This window comes from Delphinus delphis, chromosome 1 (genome assembly GCF_949987515.2).
Source record: "Delphinus delphis chromosome 1, mDelDel1.2, whole genome shotgun sequence".
Classification (NCBI taxonomy): Eukaryota; Metazoa; Chordata; class Mammalia; order Artiodactyla; family Delphinidae; genus Delphinus; species Delphinus delphis.
Genome location: NC_082683.1, coordinates 33,072,761 through 33,093,072, shown reverse-complemented (window position 1 = coordinate 33,093,072; position 20,312 = coordinate 33,072,761). Strand labels below are relative to the sequence as shown.

Genomic DNA, 20,312 nt, shown 5'->3' with positions numbered 1-20,312 from the left:
ATCCATTCATCAACTTAGGTTGTTTCCATATCTTGGCTACTGTATGATGCATGTGCTTCTCAGTATATTATATGTATATTATACTTTAACAAAAAGTTGTTTTTAAAGTATTCAGCACAGAACCTATCATATAGTTAGTTCCCTTCTCCTATGATGGTTGCATTTTTTTTCCTGACCGTTCAGTTGCTTTGTTCTGTTATGGTTCTGTCTCCTAATTCCAATTTTATACCTAGGCATGTTTAATAAATATCTACTGATGGCAGTTCTAAGTGGCATAGTTGAAGGAGTTTAGGTCATTCAGGCAAGGTGAAATTGAATGTCTGACCACTGTGGTCTAGAAGTAAGTCAGGAATATGAAGTTTGATTTGATGCTATTTTCTAATCTTTAGATGATTTGATATTTTGCTTTTAAGTGAAAATTAAATGGAGATTTTTCTGATTTGTGTAATATGATTTTATCTGGTAGATCAGCTTTATTATTAAATTTTTTCATGGTGGGATATTGAACTTATTCTGTTATTTCTGGCACTTTTAATATAAGCCCACCATAGTGTAGCAGGCTTTGAAATGGTCACTACCACACCCTGTAACACCTTATATATTTTGCTTAGGTTCTTATCACTGACAGAGAACCATACTTACTGTTTTTACCTTATTGTTTTTGTAATACAAGTATAGAAATAGAACTTGTGTATTTGGATATTTATGCAAGATCCTGTTATAAAAAACTTAGAATTGTTGAAAATTCAATTTTAAAAATTGATAAAGTTATTTTTTTCTGCTAGGTAATACGTGGGATATAAAGTAAGCCTACCTGCCCTCGGGGAGGGCAGACTCCTCTAGGAAAGGTTTGTGAGGTAGGCAGAAAAATTTGTCTACATTTGTTTTTGTTCTTTTGGATGTTGGCCTTTGAGAGAAGGTTTCTGATAGATATACCAGCAAGCCTCCAAGTTACAGAGAGTCGTGGTGATGATTGTATGGATGCCAGTGGAGCCCAGAGACAGAGAACTGACTATGATTTCATCAGTGATCAGTAATACTATGAAGAGTTAAGGAAGTGGGGAAGTAATTTCTGTCTGTCGACACTTATTTGTATTAATTCATTAACATAGAGAATGTCATTTAACCTTCACAAAGCCTTTGGGGTAGATACTACTATTTTTGCTTTAAAGATACAGAAATTGGGACTTCCCTGCTGGTCCAGTGGTTAAGAATCCTCCTTCCAGTGCAGAGGACACAGGTTCAATCCCTGGTTGGGGAACTAAGATCCCGCATACCAAGGGGCAGCTAAGCCTGCACACTCTAGAGCCCACGCGCCACAACTAGAGAACCTGCATGCCACAACTACTGACCCATGTGCTCCGGAACCTGTGCACTACAACTAGAGAGAAGCCCGTGTGCCGCAAAAAAAGATCCCACATGTGGCAATGAAGATCCCACGTGCCGCAACTAAGACCCAACACAGCCAAATAAATAAATAAATAAATTTTAAAATAAATTAAAAAATAAAGATACAGAAATTGAGGGCCAGAGACATTTAGTAACTTGTTCAAGTTTACATAGCTAGTGACAGAGTTGATATTCAAATCCAGAGCCCATCTGTACTGCATGCTATATATAGATAGTAACATTATCCAAATAAAAGGATGTGTTTATCAGAAGATAGTCTAGCTTGGAAACATGCTAAATGGGAGGTCATAAAGAAAATTGATAGCAGGTTCCATCTAGGACCACCCAGGAAAGGGAATGCTGTGACCCAAGGACTTAGTTTCTTGAAAGTCCCTGTGAAGCAATTTGTATTCCTGTTGTGAGATGGTTGAATGGAGCTGTCAAACCCTGATGCAGGTCCACCTGTTGCTTGTTTTTTTTAATTATAATTGTGTTAAAAAATATATATATAACATAAAATTCATCATTTTAACCATTTTAAGGCATTAAGTACATTTACAGTGATGTATAGCCTTCACTGCTGTCCAACTCTAGAATTTTTTCATCATTTCAAACAGAAACTCTGTACACATTAAATCATCCCCCCCACCCTCTTCCCAGCCCCTGGTAACCTCTGTTCTACTTACTGTCTCTATGAATTTCCCTATTCTGGTTATCAAGTATAAGTGAAATCAGACAGTAGTTATACTTTTGTATTTGGCTTATTTCACTTAGCATAATATTTTCAAGATTGATCCATGTTGTAGCATGTATCAGAATTTTATTCCTTTTTATGGCTGAATAGTATTCCATTTTATGTATATGCCACATTTTGTTTATTTATTCATTTACTGGTGGACACTTGAATTTTTTCTACCCTTTCGCTATTGTGAATAATGCTGCTATGAACATTAGTATACAGGTATCTGTTTTAGTCCCTGTTTTCAATTCTTTTGGGTATATACCTAGGAGTAGAGTTACTGGGTCATATGGTAATTCTATTTTTTTTTCCTACTAATTACTGTCATTTTCTCACAAATAACAAACAATGAACAATTGTGCGATTCATGGCTAGTTAGTAGCCGGGAGTTTAGGTCTACTTGAAGCTTCATTGAAAGCACTGGGAAATACAAAATAGCACCACGGGCCAAAAGGAAATTGGATTGCACCACTTGTCCCTAAGATAGACCCTAATAATGTTGAGAGTAAAAGGATTCCATAATGTGAGGCACCACTGAAACACAGGCAAATTCTGGAATGCTTGAAAGGGCAGAAATCTTTGAAGGCAGACAAATCCAGCCTACCAGGGAATATGGGCCTGGAGGATCAAGCCTCACGACTCCACGAGCAATGACGTGCAGACACTCTGCAGTAGAAGTGTTGATGGGTGGTAAAAAGTGTGGTGCCCGGGCATTACAGCAAGAGAATGGTCACCTTCAGAACCTTGAAAAGTACAGTAGTACAGCACAACAGCTGGCATACAGGGGCTGGCATCGAGTGAACAGGCAAGAAGTTACCGACTGGAGGAAGGAGAGGAGGTGGGAGATGGTAGAGCTGAAGGATCGTCAGCAATAGGAGACGGAGGGCAACCTGCAGTTTCACTCGTGCCTGACGTTGATGGCACAGGTTCTGGTTCCTTGCTGGATTCCATTCTGTCTACCCTCTTGAAAAAAACGATCCAGTGATGTCTGGGTAGTAGCTTGTTCGCAAGGTAATTCTATTTTTAACTTTTTAAAGTTTTCCACAGCAGCTGCACCATTTTTTAGTCCTACTAGCAATTCACAAGGGATCTAATTTCTCCACGTCCTTGCCGACACTTATGATTTTCCTTTTTTTTTCCCTTCATAATAACCATCCCAATCATCCCAATGGGTGTGAAGTGGTATCTTATTGGGACTTTCACTTGTACTTCCCTAATGATTAATGATGTTGAGTATCTTTTCATGTGCTTATTGGCCATCTATATAGATAAATGGAGAAGTATCTCTTCAGGTCCTTTGCCCATTTTTCAGCTGGGTTGTTTGAGGTATTTTTGTTATTGAATTGTAGGAGTTCTTTATAAATTCTAGATATTAGTCCCTTATCAGATAAACGATTTGCCAGTATTTTCTCCCATTCTGTAGGTTTTCTTTTCATCCATGTGATAGTGCCCTTTGATGCACAGATTGTTTTTCATTTTGATGAAGTCTGATTTATCATTTTTCTTTTGTTGCCTGTAATTTAGATGTCACATTCCAGAATCATTGCCAAATCCAGTGTCATGAAGATTCTCCTCTATGTTTTCTTCTAAGAGGTTTATAATTTTAGCTCTTAAGTTTTGGTCTTTGATGCATTTTGAGTTAATTTTTGTATATGGTGTAAGATAAAGGTTCATCTTCATTCTTTGGCATGAGGGTATCCAGTTTTCCTAGCATCATTTGTTGAAGAGTATCCTTTTCCCATTGAATGGTGTTGGCACCTTTGTCAAAAATCATTTGACCATATATATTAGGGTTTATTTCAGAGCTCTCTATTCCGTCGGTCTGTATGCCTGTCCTTATGCCAGTACCACACTGTCTCAATTACTGTAGCTTTGTAGGAGGTTTTGAAACCAGGAAGTGTGAGTCTTCCAACATTGTTCTTCATTTTCAAGATTGTTTAAGCTGTTTGAGATAGCATGTGAATTTTAGGGTGGCTTTTTCTATTTCTACAGAAAAGGGATTTTGATAGGGATTGTCTTGAGTCCGTAGATCACCTTGGGTAGTATTGTCACCTTAACATTAGTCTTCTAATTCATGAACGTAAATGTCTTTCTACTTCTTTCTTTAATTCTTTCAGTGATGTTTGTAGTTTTCAGTGTGCAATACTTTAGTTTTGTGACTGTTAATCTTTCTCACAGTGAGTTAATAGAGTAACGTTCTGGTTTATCCATTCTTATTTCATGACCTGTTAATGCCCTGAAGAATCTGTTCTATTTTTAACAGAATTGGGGTTCTGAACTCGAAAAGCTGAGGGAAGGATCCTGGAAACTGGAAACCTAACTATATTACTGCCCTTGGGAAGCCCTTCTAGGTGTTCAGCCTGCTGGTTTCTTCTGATTAAAACCTAATTTCACTGCAGGTCTCCTTCAATCTACAGTAGTTCACATTTCTAATTTTTTTTTTTTAATCTTTTGCTTCTAGATGTCTCCATCTTGCTAAGGAGGAAATTCCTATTGGGTATAGCTGATGGTACCATGCAAAAATCAGATCCTCGAAAAGGTCAGAACCTGTTCTTATATGTAATAGAAATGGAGAGTTACCTTCTGTCAGGCTGTGTGTGAGTGTATGTGTCACAACCAGCTGTTTGAGTAAATAAAAAAATCTCACCCTTTCTTGCCAACTTACCCTGCAATTTTCACAAATCCTGCACATCATTTATACAACTCTTTTATAGTTTGCAAAGTACTCTTCATGTAATTATCTCAAATAGTCTTTACTGTAAGCTTTTGAAATAGGGACTGTTGCTATTCCTCTTTTATGGAAACAATGAAGGGTTAAGAGACTTATTCCGAATGTTGTTACTATAAACTGCAAGATTTAGTCCTGAATCTTTTGCTTCTAAATCTTACCCTTCTCACTACATCACAAGTTCATAATCATTATTTAGATTATTTAGTTCATATCATTAGTCAGAATTTAGTAGATATGTAAGTTTGGATGCTCTGTGAACATTGGAAATAATATATGTAAAAGTTAAAATAATATATGAAAAAGTTAAAACCCCTTTATGGGTGTAAAATATAATTAATAAATCAGATCTTGATATTGAATGTTTAAATATAATCTTTGGGATGATACCAGACTCCTTATTGTGTACATACCATTGTCTTATTATGGCAAATGAGGCTCTTCGTTTGCTGGTACTTACCTTTGTATTCTCATCTTCCTTAGTTCCTGTCATTTGTCTCTGTAGCTTACCCTACCACTTTCCTTCTACAGCAGCTGCTGGCTGTTGTCCAAACACATGGGCCATTTCCATGTCTTAAGTACTATATTCCCTTTGCCTCAAATGCCTATTCATCTTTCTTCTGACAATCCTAGCTTAACTTCATGTCCTCTGTGAAGCTTTCCTCCTCTCCCCAAGCAAAGGCAATCATTCCTTTCTCTTTTCTCAGAGCACTTTGTGTAGCAAATCTCTCTTATAGCAAAAATCACATTGTATTATGATAGTGTATTTGAGTTGCTGTCTATCCTACTAATCTGTGAGTTCTTTGTGAGCATAGACTGGGACTTATTTGTCTTCATGTTCTTAACACTCAGTGTTACTCCTAGGCTTAGCTACGTTTTGTTTAATGAATGAAATAACAGCTTTCCTTAAAGGATCTGTACACTAATCTAAGTGGGAGACTGACCACGTAAAAAATACTCAGAAGTTTATAACTACTTGTAAATGAATATAGTACATACTTGAAGTAGAATAGTGGAATGATCACAGCCAGGTGGAGTTATTTAGGGAAGGATTCCTCTAGATCAGGGATCAGTAAACTATGGCCCATAGGCCAAATCCTGCTGGCTGCCTGTTTTTGTAAATAAAGGTTTACTGGAATATAGCCGTGTTCATTTGTTAATGTGTATGGCTACTTTCATGCTACAATGGCAGAGATGAGTAGTTGTAGCAGAAACCATATGTCCCATAAAACTGAAAATATTTACTATCTGGCTCTTTACAGAAAGTTTTCTACTCCCTGCTCTAGAAGATAGGTTTTGAATAGAGGTATGAAAAGAAGAGGAATGTGAATTGATGAAGCATGAGTGTGCATCATAATGCAACAAAAACAGCCATAGTAGTAGGAATGCCAAGTGGGAAAGTTTGACTGTAATCCAGTTTGTCAGAGAGAACTGTGTTGAAGAGATGAAATGTCAAGAATGCTTTGGATTGAGAAAGAGGAAACATAGAAATCTAATGAAAAGAAGTTGTCAAGTAAACACTCTGGGCCTATAGTAAGAAAGTTTCCTAAGTAGTAGTAGGGCATGATGATGATGCTGATGAAGGAGAAGGAAGCAGCAGTACAAATTAATATTGATTTGAGCATCCACTGTATGCCAGGTACTGTTCTATGTGCTTTTATATGTATCCTAGTTAAACTTCTGCAACTGTATAAGCTAATTGCTGCTGTTGTCTTTATTTTGCAGATGAGGAAACTGAGGCACAGGGGATTAAAGTTACTTAGCCAAGGTTATACAACTAGTAAATGAGAGAACCAAATCTGAACTCAAGCAGTCTGTCTGCAGAGTCTTCATAGTAGAGGAGGGAAATCTGGGGATATTTGGTAAAAAACAACCATAAGCTTGGAGTAAGGTAACTAGTCTTAGTAATTAGGAAGTGTGCTCTCCCATCATGATAAAGAGAAAATGAACGGACTATAGAAGAATAATACTGGAAGGAAGAGGGTCCAAGTAGAAGAGTGTGCTATTGATTCAGCGGAATGGCAGGGAAAAAGAGGCAGATTCATTACACAGTGAGACACGTTATACTGTTAGTCATTGAGTTTAACTTTGGTGAGGCCAGAAGGCAGTTAACTTTCCTTGCACACATGAAAGCTGTCTTAAAATGCCTGAAGAGCTGGCTTACTCAGTTGAGATAGAGATTAGCAATGGTTTTCAAGGAGCTAGAGGGCATTCACCCTCCCCACAACAAGTATATTACAGTCAATTCAGTGCCCACTCTACACCTGAGTATATTAACAGCCGATGGAGGTGTCAAATCGTAACACCCCATTGCCTCTCATTCTGTGTTGTTCCTGTAGGGGAACTTGTTCCTGTCCAACCCCCATCACTACTGTGATAAAGATTTACCCCCTTGGACCACTTTTCAAAAACGTATGCATGTATGTATTAAAGTAATATATATGCAGTGTAAAAAAATTACCAACAGAAGTACACCAAAGAGAAAGTTTCCCTCCCATCACCATCTTGCTCTCTAGAGAGAACCTCTATTAAAATTTGGATGTATGTGAAACTACTGTTATGGATGGAAGTGTTCTGGGATTCCCTCATGGTTGCTGAGATAGAAAAAATATTGAGAATCACGTCCCTAAAGCCAAGGTCCACTGCCAAGAATGGAAGGAACTTCCGGGGGAGATGTGGGATCTTCATCACTAGAAGAGTAAGCAAAGACTTGGTAGGGATGTTAGAAAGAAGATTCAAGCATTGGCTAGGGTTAGTGGAGTTAGAGGCAGGGAGAGGAGAAGGCATTGAGCTAAATGACTTTTAATATTCCTTTCAAACCTATACTTCTGTGTTCATACCAACAGACTGATTACCCCAACAGACTGAGTGGAGGACAAAGTGATAAGAGAAAATCCAAAATATAAAATCCAAATTTATAGAACAAGTTACTTTGCAGCAAACATTGAACTTATTTTTTTAAAGATTTCTTTTAACTAACCATTTTGGTGTGTTCAAAATGTACTTAATTTTTTATTAAAAATTCTGTTTACACTTAACCTTTCACTACTATATTTACTGTGTAAAATGAAGGTGGCACACATTGTTCATTATTCCAAAGAAGGAAGATGTTTCATAGTATCTGCCAGGTTAAGCTGTGGTGCATAGGGAGGAAATAATTGAGCTGGGTCCCTAGTGCTACTTCCCCTTCAGACTCATAGTATAAAGGAAATTAAAGGGGACCTTAATGTTCCCTTTAATGAATAGCAAAGTTCAACCCCTTCCTTTTCCAAATGAGGAAAATAAAAACCAAAGACGATATCTTACCAGCTCAGAGTCTCACAATAGCCTAGCTGGACTCTTAAAGATTAGCGATAAAGTATATAAAGTGCCTGCCACAGTGCCAAGTATATGGTAGATGAAGATGCAGAAGGGAAATAAGATCATGGTGATGGTACTGATATTGTTGTTATTTCTTCTGCCCCCCCATCACTCTTCTGTAAGCCTTCAGAGAGAAAGTTGGTAATGTAGATATGTACACTGTCTATGCTGCAAACCTAAAGTTGCACAGTGTTGTAATGATGAAAGCAGGAGCTCCATACCCCCATAAAATTATAGGCTGTCAGATTTGGGCAGGACCTTCAAAGGTTACCTAGTCCAGCCTCCCTCCTCCTTCTCATGATTTAGTATTTCCACCAAGAGATTATCTTACTTCTACTCCTATGCCCTCAATGATGGCAGATTCATACCTTCCCTTCCCAGAGAGTTCATTCCACTGTTGATTACCTCCGACTGCCAGCAAGTTCCTCCTAGTAATGAGCTGAAACCTGTCTACCTATAGGTTCCACCCACTGATCCTAGTTCTCTCCCTTGGGGTAATTGAGCAAGCAAAGCAAATCTCTTCTCTACATGAGAATGCTCCAGATATTTGCAAACAACTTTCCTGTTTCCCCTGAGTCTTCTCTTCTCCTAGTTAAACCTCCTCAGTTTCTTAAACCCTCAGTATCCTTGTTGCTTTCCTTTAAATGAGATTGTATGCCTGTATCTTATTCAGAGTCTAGGACCTCAGTTGGAACATAAAGCTCTACCTTCAAAGTGTTCTAACTGGCAGAGTAGGAGATCCCATACTGTCATCTGCTTCATTCCCAATATTGACTGGAATGACGATGGTGGTGATGATGGTGGCACATTCTTTATTTCATGATATCAGATCCATATATGTCTGCCAGGAGGTATGACGTGACACCGTTGGTACCACTAAACTTCTTCCCTGTTCAAGAAACATGAGCCAGAAGCATTCTAAAAACGTTAGCTTCTTCTGTGTCCTGGATCACACCCCCTGGAAAGGTTAACATTATACATAGTTGAAGTCTAGTAGGATTACCTGTAAGACAAAAGGGAGTTATGGCTTTTCTGCATTTTCATTAGCCATTCATTGCTAGCAGTTTTGCTTGTTAAAGGAATATTGATGTTCTCTGGGGTTCTTCTCTCTGTGTGCAAATGCAGAGATATATAATTGCTATAGAGGGAATGGGGGTAGGGATGATCACTAAGAAGAAATCTGTTCCATCTTCTTTGTTCACATCTGCTACATGCACAAGACAGGATTTATTGCTGTCTTTGAGAAAGGGATTGCCTGGCTTGCTTCCTTTCCCCCTTCTTCTGGCAGATCATCCCAGAGGAATATCACCATCTCAACACCGTTATCTCCGAATGGAGTAAAAGTAAATGAAGAAGAGCTGGAGGCAGAGAATCAGCTGAGAGGCACTAGGAATACTTTCTCATAAGAGGGCATGGCTAATCAGTGGCACAACCCAGACCAGTCCCTTTTCTGTCTCCTGCCTCCCCTGTAGCTTGTCCTCCGTGACCACAGTGGGACAGGTGTTCTGCTTCCAGCTTTTCTGTTTTGATCTCTGCTTCTCAGCATAGGATTATGGTTTATTAAAACCACAGTTGCTCTCTACCACTGATGCAGTTCTGTCTTGTCTTAGTGCATTTTCAGAAGTACGTTTGATTTTTCTGTTTTCCAGTTTTCATTTCTGAGGGAAACATTCCTCCTTCCCTGTTCCCTTCTTCCCTTCCTGCCTATCCCCACTGTCTCATTAGTATGTGCATGTAAGCCTGCATTAGTTCTTTTACATTTTCCAAGCTCTATGAATATTTGAAACATGGCACCTATGGACGTCCTCCACTTAATCTAATTTCACCTCGTTAAATCCCAGATATGCCTCATATTATTCAGCATCCAGATCAAGCTCATAAGCATCAGTGCTTCAGTTTTGCTGTAGGAAAATGGGTAGACTGTCCAAGCTGGGCTATTTTATGTTAGAAGCATTTGTTAAGATTTATCTTTGTTAGTTTTTTTTGCTTTTGTTTTGTTTTGCTTTTGAGGAGAAGGCAGTGTAGTTAAGAACATAGTTCAGGTTCAAATCCTGGCCTTTCTACTGACTGTAACCTTTCAGAAAGTTATTCAACCTCTCTGAATATTATTTCCTCATTAGTAAAAAGGGGCAATGATACCATACTAAGTGGTATCATACTAGTGAGGATTCAACAAGATGGTGTTATTGAAATACTTAGCACGATATCTGGTACGTAGTAAACACTTAAAAATAATAGCTATATAATGTTAATAATTAGTATTATTACTGTTGTTAATATACAATGATAATTTACAACTAAGTTTTTTCTTAATATAATATATGAAGAATTTTTTTGACTTTTCCTTGCTTCGGGGGATGCTCTATTGTGCTTGTTTTATCACATTTTGAAAGGATGCTTCCATGGCCTTGTAGATTTTTCTACTACATGTTATCTTTCCGTCAAGTGTTTCCAGAAATACCGGAGTCTTTATGTTCTGTAGATTTGCACTACCCAATACAGTAGCCACTGGCCCCATGTGTCTATTTAAGTTTAGGGAGCACTAAGTACAATTAAAAATGCAACTCTTTAGTCACACTAGCCATATTTCAAGTGCTGAATAGCCCCATGTGGCTAGTGGCTACCAATTGGATGACACAGATATAGAACACTTCCATCATCACAGAAAGTTCTATTGGACAGCATTACTTTAGATATTACTAGAATATGCTCTTGTACTCTTTTCTTAGAAATCAAAGAGGGTATATTTTCTAGAATTCCAGAGATTACTCTCTTAAATGTTTCAGTGCTCCAGACACATCCATTTTAAGGATTCAGGTTACTCTTCTTACTCTAGCCCCTTAGTGTCATTAACTGTCTTTTGGAATAAATACAGGCACTTTTACTTCTCCTGAGAAGAATGCATTACCAAAGTTTTTAAAGGTCCCAGTCTGCAGAAGAGGAGGCCAAAGGGAGAAAGGACAGAGCAGAAGTAATTCTAGCGAATTACTAGAGAATCCATATGTGAATATGAGAATCCATAGGGGCTAACTAGTAACAGGAGGTTCTAATGTCCTATGTCCTTTTTGTAAGTACATACATTGTATAAGTCAGGATCTGAGCTTTCCCTCTGAGAAAGGTAGTAAACAGCAAGTTTTCCTTTAATGATCCCTGTTATCTTTATTATGCACTTTTAAAGCCATGTTTTCATTTGCTCTTCACAGCAACCTAGTGAAGCAAGTAGCATTGGGATGAGCATCCCTACTTTACTGATTTAGAAAACACAGGTTCAATGCAATTAACAACTTGCCTAAAATCGTCAAGGGAAAATAGTCTTGCAATTCAAAACAGGATAAAATTTTAACTTCCAGTTTGGTTTTCTTTTGTTGTTTTTATTTTGTTATGCTCTATTTTACCACCAGTCAGACTGTAGTAAAAGGAAGAGTGAGGATTCTTTAGGACAACTTGAAAACTGAATAGTGTTATATGAGGTACTCTTAAAGAACTGCTATAGGGCTTCCCTGGTGGCACAGTGGTTGAGAGTCCACCTGCCGATGCAGGGGACACGGGTTCGTGCCCTGGTCCAGGAAGATCCCACATGCCGCAGAGCGGCTAGGCCCATAAGCCATGGCCGCTGAGCCAGCATGTCCGGAGCCTGTGCTCCGCAACGAGAGAGGCCACGACAGTGAGAGGCCCACATAACGCAAAAAAAAAAAAAAAAAAAAAAAAAAAAAAAAAAAAAAAAGAACTGCTATAGCTTCATTTGTCCTATGACCATGTGTATTAGTGTGTTTGGACTGCCATAACAAAATACCACAAGTGGGGTGGTTTAAACAACAGAAACTTATTTGCTCACAGCTCCTGAGGCTAGAAGTCCAAGATCAATATGCCAGCGGGGTTGGTTTCTGGTGAGACTTCCCTCCTCGGCTTATAGACAGAGCACCTTCTGGCTTTCTGGCTATGTCCTCACCTGACCATTTTCTCTGTATGTGTTGGTGGCAGGGGTGGTTGAGAGACAGAGACAGAGACCAGTCAATCTCTTGTACGCTTCCTTTTCATTAGCACACCAGTTCTATCAGATTAGGGCCCCACCCTTATGACCTCATTTTACCTTAGTTACCTCCTTAAAAGTCCTGTCTCCAAATACAGTCACACTGGGGGATTAGGACTTCAATATACAAATTTGCGGGGGTGGTATGTAATTCAGTTTATAACGCCGTGTTAATGTATTTTTAGTATCTTTTGATTTTTTGGCCTAACCTGGTTAGTTGGAAATTTGGTATTCGCATGGGACCAAATGTGGCAAATATCTGTATTTTTTATTTCTTTTTTTTTTTTTTACATCTTTATTGGAGTATAATTGCTTTACAATGGTGTGTTAGTTTCTGCTTTATAGCAAAGTGAATCAGTTATACATATACATATGTTCCCATATCTCTTCCCTCTTGCGTCTCCCTCCCTCCCACCCTCCCTATCCCACCCCTCCAGGCGGTCACAAAGCACCAAGCAGATCTCCCTGTGCTATGCGGCTGCTTCCCACTAGCTATCTACCTTACATTTGGTAGTGTATATATGTCCATGCCTCTCTTGCGCTTTGTCACATCTTACCCTTCCCCCTCCCCATATCCTCAAGTCCATTCTCAAATATCTATATTTTTTATTTCTGTGAATATTGAGGCTTAGTTCAATTTAACCTGTGGTACTTAGCATAAAGTACTATCCAACCCTGAGATATTCTAATAAGCAAAAACATTATATCTAAATGTCCTACTTTTCTTATAATGTAGTCCAATTTGTTAGTACCAGTAAAGTCTCAGTCCTTTACAGGGTAAGGGTAATAAGTGTCCCCCTTCCTCCCACTCCCATTTTACAGATGGAGAAATTAACATACAGAGAAACTGACTTGTCAGAGGTCAGAGCAAGGTATTGGTGGATCCAGGGGTAAATCCCAAACCTCTTAACTCCCTGACCAGTTTTTAGTCCATTGACTATGCAACCTAGCGGTAAGTATATTTTTACCCCATCCTGGAGGTAAGAGGGGTTAAGAGACTTGGCAAGGAGTGAATTTAAGGAATTCCTCACTACTAATTATGTCACTCGTTATCTTTTTCTTTTAACCATGATGTCTTTTTTGTCATTAGCATCAGTTTTCAAGGTTGTGAGAGGAGGTTGGAAGTTTTGCTTTTTAAATACCTAAAAATATTTCTATAACAGTTCAGCCAGACTAGAGATTATTATTAAGAAAGGAAAGAAAGGAAAACTTATTATTTAATGAATTTGTTCTCTGTGTTAGGCACTGTGCTAGACATTTTGTATTATATTTCTTAAATGTCATTAAAACTTGTCATTTCTGGAAGGTATGCATTCTTGCCTTTTTTTATAGTCACTTTTTTACTAGTATTAGTTGAATTTAGTAGAAAACTACCTTACAAACGTCAGGGTTTAGATTCTAAATAAAATTTTAGTATTGTAGAAACTAAGAACCTTATCAGAAATCTTTAAAGATAAGATCTCTTTATGTTTAAGCACAGTTTTCTAGTTTGTTGTGTCTTAACCCTTACTTGGTTTTTACTTAGGTGGGATGACTTGTTTTGTCTGAGATTAAATCAAGCTTGCTCTTCCACTTGACACAAAATCATATTTTCTGTAAAACCTTTTCTTCTACCTCTACATCTGAAATAGTTAGAATTCTTTTAATTACTAAGCAGGTTGAACAACCAAGCCATGTGGAAAACAACGGTTTAATGAGCCTCCAGAACCAAGATCCCATGAGCCATTAGTGTATTCTCTCCTCCATCCCTCACCTCTGCTTCTTGCCCATTGGCTTCTTGCTTGTAGATCTGCTTTCTCAGATATAGTAAAAATTATAGCCACTGACATTGACCACATTTCACTTTTCTTATCATACACTTGGCATGCCTTCAGCTGCAGCCACATTGAACTACAGTTGGACAACATGGCACTGTCCAATAGTAATACAATGTAAGTCACATATGTAATTTAGATTTTTCTAATAGCCACATTGCAAAAGGTGAAAAAATAAGGGGGGATTTAATTTTAGTAATATATTTTATTTAATCTACTATATCTAAAATACTATTTTGACATGTAACCAATATAAAAATACATAATGAGCTATTTTGTATTCCCTTTTTAATACTCAGTCTTCAGAATCTGGTATATGTTTTACAGTTACGGTAAATGTCAATTCAGACACTAAAGTTTTATCAGAAATACTTGATCTGTATTTAGATTTCAAAAAAATCTATCGTTGAAAAACTAGATTCTCATACCCAGTTTTGTTCCAAACACACTTAAAAAATTTTCCCAATAACTGCACCAAATGTCAATTTTTGAATTTAAGTTAATAAAAATTAAAGCAAAATTAAATTTACTTCCTTAATGACACTAGCCACATTTCAAGTGCTCAGCAGCTGCATATGGCGAGTGGCTACCATGTTGGACAGAGCAGGTCTGACATAGTGTTTCACGGCATCATTTCTTTCCTTACCTAAAATAATTATGAAAAATTTTAAACACAAATTCAGTTATGATACCCTAATATCTTTTGTCTCTGTCAGCAATTTTTAAGCCTGATCAAGTTTGTAATCTTTATTCATGATTTAGAGAAGAACAAACATTAACAGTTTACTAGAAAGACTGGCGACATCACACCAGGAGAAAATGCAAACACTTGGAGTGGGACACTGGCCAGTGTGACTAGAGTGTAGTAGAAAAGGGAAAAGTCATAACAGACAAGATCACAGAAATGGCAGTAGCCAGATCCTGCCTAGCTTTGTAAGGTACCCTTCACTCAGTGGGAAGTTATTTGAGGTCCTTAAGCAGATAAATGACATTATCTGTCGTGTGTTTTAAAATGCTCACTCTGACTTTTCTGTGGAGAATAGGTTGGAATAGGGCAAGAGTAGAAGCAGGAATACAAGTTAGCAGGCTGTTGTAACAGTCCAGATAAGAGATAATAGTGACTTAAACTAGAGTGTGAGTGGTGAAATTAAGAGCAGTGGATGGATTCGGGATATGGCCCGACAGAAACTACTGATGGATTGAATTTGAGTGTAGAGGAAATAGAGACATCAAGGATAATTTCAAGGATTTTTAGCTTGAGGAGCTAGGTGATGGAGATGCCATCTCCTGGTTTGGGGAAGACAAAAAGGAGAACAGCTTGGCAAGAGATAGGGTTCTGTTTCAGCCATGTTAAATTTGAAATATCTGATTGATAACCATGTAGAGGTGGCCTAAAGGTAGTTGTACATATATGTTAAGCGTAGAATTCCAAGAAGAGGCCAGTGCTGGAAATATGAATTTGGAAGAAATCACAGTGGAGTGGTGAGCAGTAAAACCCTATTTGAATGAAGACATAATGTGAGTAAGCGAGGAGGCAATAACTTATTGCCTTTAAGACGACTCTTAATTTCCCATGAAGGAGAGCAGAGAAATTGAAAGATATAGCAGGAAGCATATAAGTGGAATTAAGAGAATGTTGGGCGAGAGCATGTTTGTTTGGGGTTTTTGTGTGTTTGTTTTGATAGGAGATGATGGAGCAGTAAGAATACTGATGCAAACGCTCTGTTAGAAGTGAAATACTTGCAAAGTCCTTAAGAGGATGAGAGGAAATGGGATCTGGAGAAAAATTGTAGGGTGGACTGTTGATTAAAAACAGAGACGCTTCATCCACAGCAGCAGAAGAAAAATCAGAAAGAATGATGAATAAGTAGATTCATTCCTTCACCAGATATTAACTGAGCACCTGCTTCTATACTATGCTTGGGGATATACCACTAAACAAGATCAAGTCTGAATCTTCCTGAAATGAATGGCATATAGAAGGTTCATATTATTTTTGTTTTCTCAGTGAACGCTGAATTAACGTCATCCCCTAAGAGTGAAGGTGAAGGAGGGAATATTTGTAGCATGAGGAGAGAGAAAAATATATGAATTTATTTTTTTGGAAAGGAGAAAAGCAAACATAGTAGGGAAATGTGGCTTGATTTCTGGACAGTGTTAAGTAAGTAGCATTTGAGAATTGTAGCCATGAGTTTAAGGTGAGACCAGTAAGCTTGCACTTGTTTTTCTTTAGCACTCGTGAGCTATTGGACTAGGCATGATATAGGTGGATAAGTGGTTTTAACCAGAGATAGGGTTGAGGCTTTACTAGGCAAGTTTCACAAAAAAAAAAGAGGTGGGAAGGAGTTAAGAGTATTTGCCATGGAGTGATTTTAGTGAGGAACCATGGAAACTGAGCTGGGTAAGAAGAGAAGTGAAAACATGATGGGTAAATAATGGTGAGAAAGTGGTGGGGTCAGTAGGTGAATCTAAATTTTCAAACAAGGAAAAGGTATAGAAGTAATATATACTCTGTATAGAAAATTTGAAAATATTTGAGGTGAGAAAGGGGAGAAAAACAGTACCACCATCCAAAGATAACCATTTGTTTATATTTGCTGTGTTTACTTTTGTTTTTTTTCCCTGGCGATAACTTTTTAGGGTTGTGTTAAGTTTGCTAGACCTTCCATAACAAAGGCTACAGATTGGGTCATTTAAACAACAGAAATTTATTTTCTTAAAGTTCTGGAGGCTACACGTCCAAGATCAAGGTTCAGCAGGGTTGGTTTTTTCTCCTTGGCTTGTAAATGTCTGTCTTCTCCCTATGTCTTCACATAGTCTTTTCTCTATCATTGTCTCTGTCCAAATTTCCTCTTCTTATGAGGACACCAGTCATATTGGATTAGGGCCCACCCTAAATTTAGATCTCATTTTAACTTAATTACTTCTTTATAGACCCTACCTCCAAATACAGTCACGTTCTGAGGTACTGAGGAATGAGAACTTCAATATGAATTTTGGGGGGGACACAATTCAGTCCGTAACATAGGCGTTGTTTGGTTTCAGTTTTTTACATAATTGTGATTATTCCTTGAATATAATTTTTGATCCCATATTTTACCAGATAATGTTATAACTTAAACATTTTCCCATTTTATTGTTTAGGCTTTGTAAAAATGTAACAGCTGCAAAATACTTTGTCAAGTGACAAATGTATTGCAATATCCTAATCAGTCTTCTGTTTTGAACATTTAGGTGCCCCCTCCACCCCAATTTTTTTGTTATTATAAACAATATTAAAGCTTTTTAAATAAAACCTCTTTTTGTATTTTGGATTATTTCCTTAGACTAGAATCTCAGAAGTTGATTATTTTATCAAAAACTATTGCAACATACTGCTGAATTGGAGAAGTATTGAATCTTGTACTTTCTTTCTACATGACTGTTTTCTCTCTTCCTGCAGTAATAGACTGGAATGATGTTAGAAAACATAAATATGGTCACCTATCAGAGTCAGCATCCCAATATCAAGGTAAGAATAAATCTATTTAGCATGGAAAAATTTAATTTGACATCTCTTACCATAAAACCTTTGTTTTTAGAGGTCTGAGTGTACCAAGAACTCACTGGTTAAAGCAAATATAGTTTGTAGAGGTACCTGTCAAACGCAATATGCTTTGTGTTGAGCGTGAAATCAGGAAATTTAGATTCTGAGTCCAGGCAATCTCAAATTAGCTTCATAGCTTTAAGAACAGTTGTTTATCCTCTCTGGATTTCCATCATTTTTAAGAGTAAGGCAGAATTGGGTGGTGTACTTCCATAACTACTAGTAATGAACTGAGTATCTTTTAAAATGAGAGGATTGAACTACACAAACTCTCAAGCCCTATTTTACCCCAGAACTTCACTGTTCTGTCATTTTGGTGTGTTTGTCATGATGACTTATGCTGTAACATTTTTTTCTTTAATAGAAGCTACTGACATCCTGGAGCTAGGTAAGATATTTTTTTGTGTGTTTCTGTTAAATATGGGGAATTACTAAGCCAGGGATTAGATTGTAACTAGGTAAAGAATTCCATGTGTCTCTGTCTCATGAACTAGTGAATCCTGTGCTCTTGTCTGCCTAATGAGCCCACATAATTCATCTTTGCTGTCATGACAAACTCTCCTTATCAGGAGGCCACAGGCCACGCTAACAAAAAGGGAGAGAGGTGGTTAATTACATGAGTACAAGAAGGAATGGGAACTGAACCAAACTGGAAGTTACTTCTTAATTCACTAAATCCAGAGCTAAAACAAACCCCCATTGTCCATAAATCAGAATTTGTTGGGATTTTCCCAAAAGAAATTATTCATGAGATATATTGAACTGAAATTAAACCTAAAGATTTTCTAAATTTTTTAACTACATAAAAACTGAAATATTAAAATATCAAACAACAGGAGTCAGACTGATACTGCATTTGGTTTTCATCCCTGAATAGTGTACTTCCGCACTAGGATTTTAGAAATGAAACTAATGTTAATATTTCTCAATCAGCTTTCAGGGTTCCTATATAAATGTCAGTCTTAACTTCTTAGAGTCCTTTAAAATTCTGCATGTTCCTTAAATATTAATATCCTGATACCTTCATTAACTTCTGTTGAAGTACTGTTATATATTTTGTTATTGCAACTTCCTGTGTTCAGCCCTATTATTATCATTTTCTGTTTGCTCCCTCTTTCCTTTTCTTCCAGTAACATATTACTTTCATTGCCCACTGACAAAGAAGGTAACGTAAAGTAGTAGAACACTAGACAAGGAAAGCCAACTTTGCCACTTAGTAACTTTGTGACACTAATCCTTGGTTTTCTGATTTGTAAATGGGGATAATAATCCCATTCTACCTACTTCACAGGGTTGTTAAGAAGATTACATGAGCTAATGGATGTGAAAACATCTTAAAAACTCTCAAATACTTTTCAACTTTGGAGGATTATTATTTTCATTTGTTCAGCGACTATCCTCAGACTTTAAGTCAAATCTTGTGACATTCTTTGAAGTGAAGCATTCTATGAATATGAGCTGAAGAAATGAATGAAATGAAATAATGCAGGTAAAGGGCCTGACACTTGATAAACAATAAATGATAGTCACTTTTTATAATTCCTTAAAACTTTCCTCAAGCTTTCTAAGGTACTGGTGTGTGGTAAAAAGCATGGACATAAGAATCAGACAGGCCTTGGTTCAAATTCCTTTTCCCCACTTACCAGTTTTGTGACTTCAGGAAAGATGCTTAATCTTTCTGAGCCTAAATAAAACCCATCTTACTTAAACCTACTTTTCAGGTTATACTTAACAGGGGAAATATTGAACATAGTATGGCATGGTGCAGGCAAACAGAAGGCACTCAGTGATAGCTGCTGCTGTTTTGGGGTTTGTTGCTAATGTGAACGATAATAACAATTCTAGTTCAGTGACATTTAAGGTATGTTGTGAACAACATATTCTGTTGACAGGGAATTGTGAAAAGTGGATACTCAATTCAACATGAAGTACATAAAGTGATACTAAAATTTGAAAGTATGTTTTTCCTTGTGAGAGTAGAGGTAGCACAGCCAGGCATAGCCTCTGGTAAATTAATCTTGCATATTTCATTTTGTCCATCAAGCATAGAGAGTAGTCCCAAATACCAAACTGAAAGAAAATTCAGTAGATTTTTAGAATCTCAGAGTTTGGAAGAGGCCTTAAAATAATCCAACTTGACTCAACATTTCAAAATCCAGCATTTTGTGTTTCTTGTAAAATATCTTGTCTTAAACTCCCCAAGCAACTCACTTCATATTTAGACAGATATTTATTGGGCCAAAATCTGTTTCTTTGTCAATTCTATTAGTCCTTCCTATAACTTTTAGAGCCTTACGGTATAGGTTTAGCTGGTTTTTCACTCACTGGCCTCTAGTTATTTGAAAGCAGCTCTAAGGACTGCTTTCTCACTGCCACTCTGTTACTTTTCCTAGTTCAAGCAACCATCACCTCATACCTAGATTATTAGAAAATCTTCCTAACTAGTCTTCTGCCTGCAGCCTTACCCTCCTCGAATCCGTTCTTCACACTGCAGACAGAGTGACTCCTCCCACAAACCCTTTTGTGCTTCCTCTTCTCAGTAGTGTAGTATGTGAGACTCTCCGAAACCTGAACACTGCTCTTATCGACAACCTCTTTTCTAAACTGTCTTTATCTACCCAGTAGCCATACCAAAAGATTCAGGTTTAGAACTGCTTTTTCTCACT

General features: G+C 37.5%; 1 protein-coding gene across 8 annotated transcripts in view; it reads left to right on the top strand.

Annotated features, from left to right (window-relative positions):
• The window catches only part of SCMH1 (Scm polycomb group protein homolog 1), a 189,473-nt gene that overhangs the window by 39,350 nt on the left and 129,811 nt on the right, over positions 1-20,312 (top strand). For 3 of the 8 annotated variants that reach the window (XM_060020401.1, XM_060020408.1, XM_060020379.1), the window contains exons 2-6: positions 4,590-4,667; positions 13,069-13,198; positions 17,503-17,571; positions 18,011-18,034; positions 18,938-19,135. In XM_060020401.1, coding sequence (XP_059876384.1) covers positions 19,130-19,135 — 6 coding nt within the window. In that variant the 5' untranslated portion in view covers positions 4,590-4,667; positions 13,069-13,198; positions 17,503-17,571; positions 18,011-18,034; positions 18,938-19,129. Of the gene's footprint in view, positions 1-4,589; positions 4,668-13,068; positions 13,199-17,502; positions 17,572-17,623; positions 18,035-18,937; positions 19,136-20,312 lie in introns of those variants that run through there. The other 5 variants (XM_060020371.1, XM_060020361.1, XM_060020427.1 and 2 more) reach the window with 5 other exon arrangements.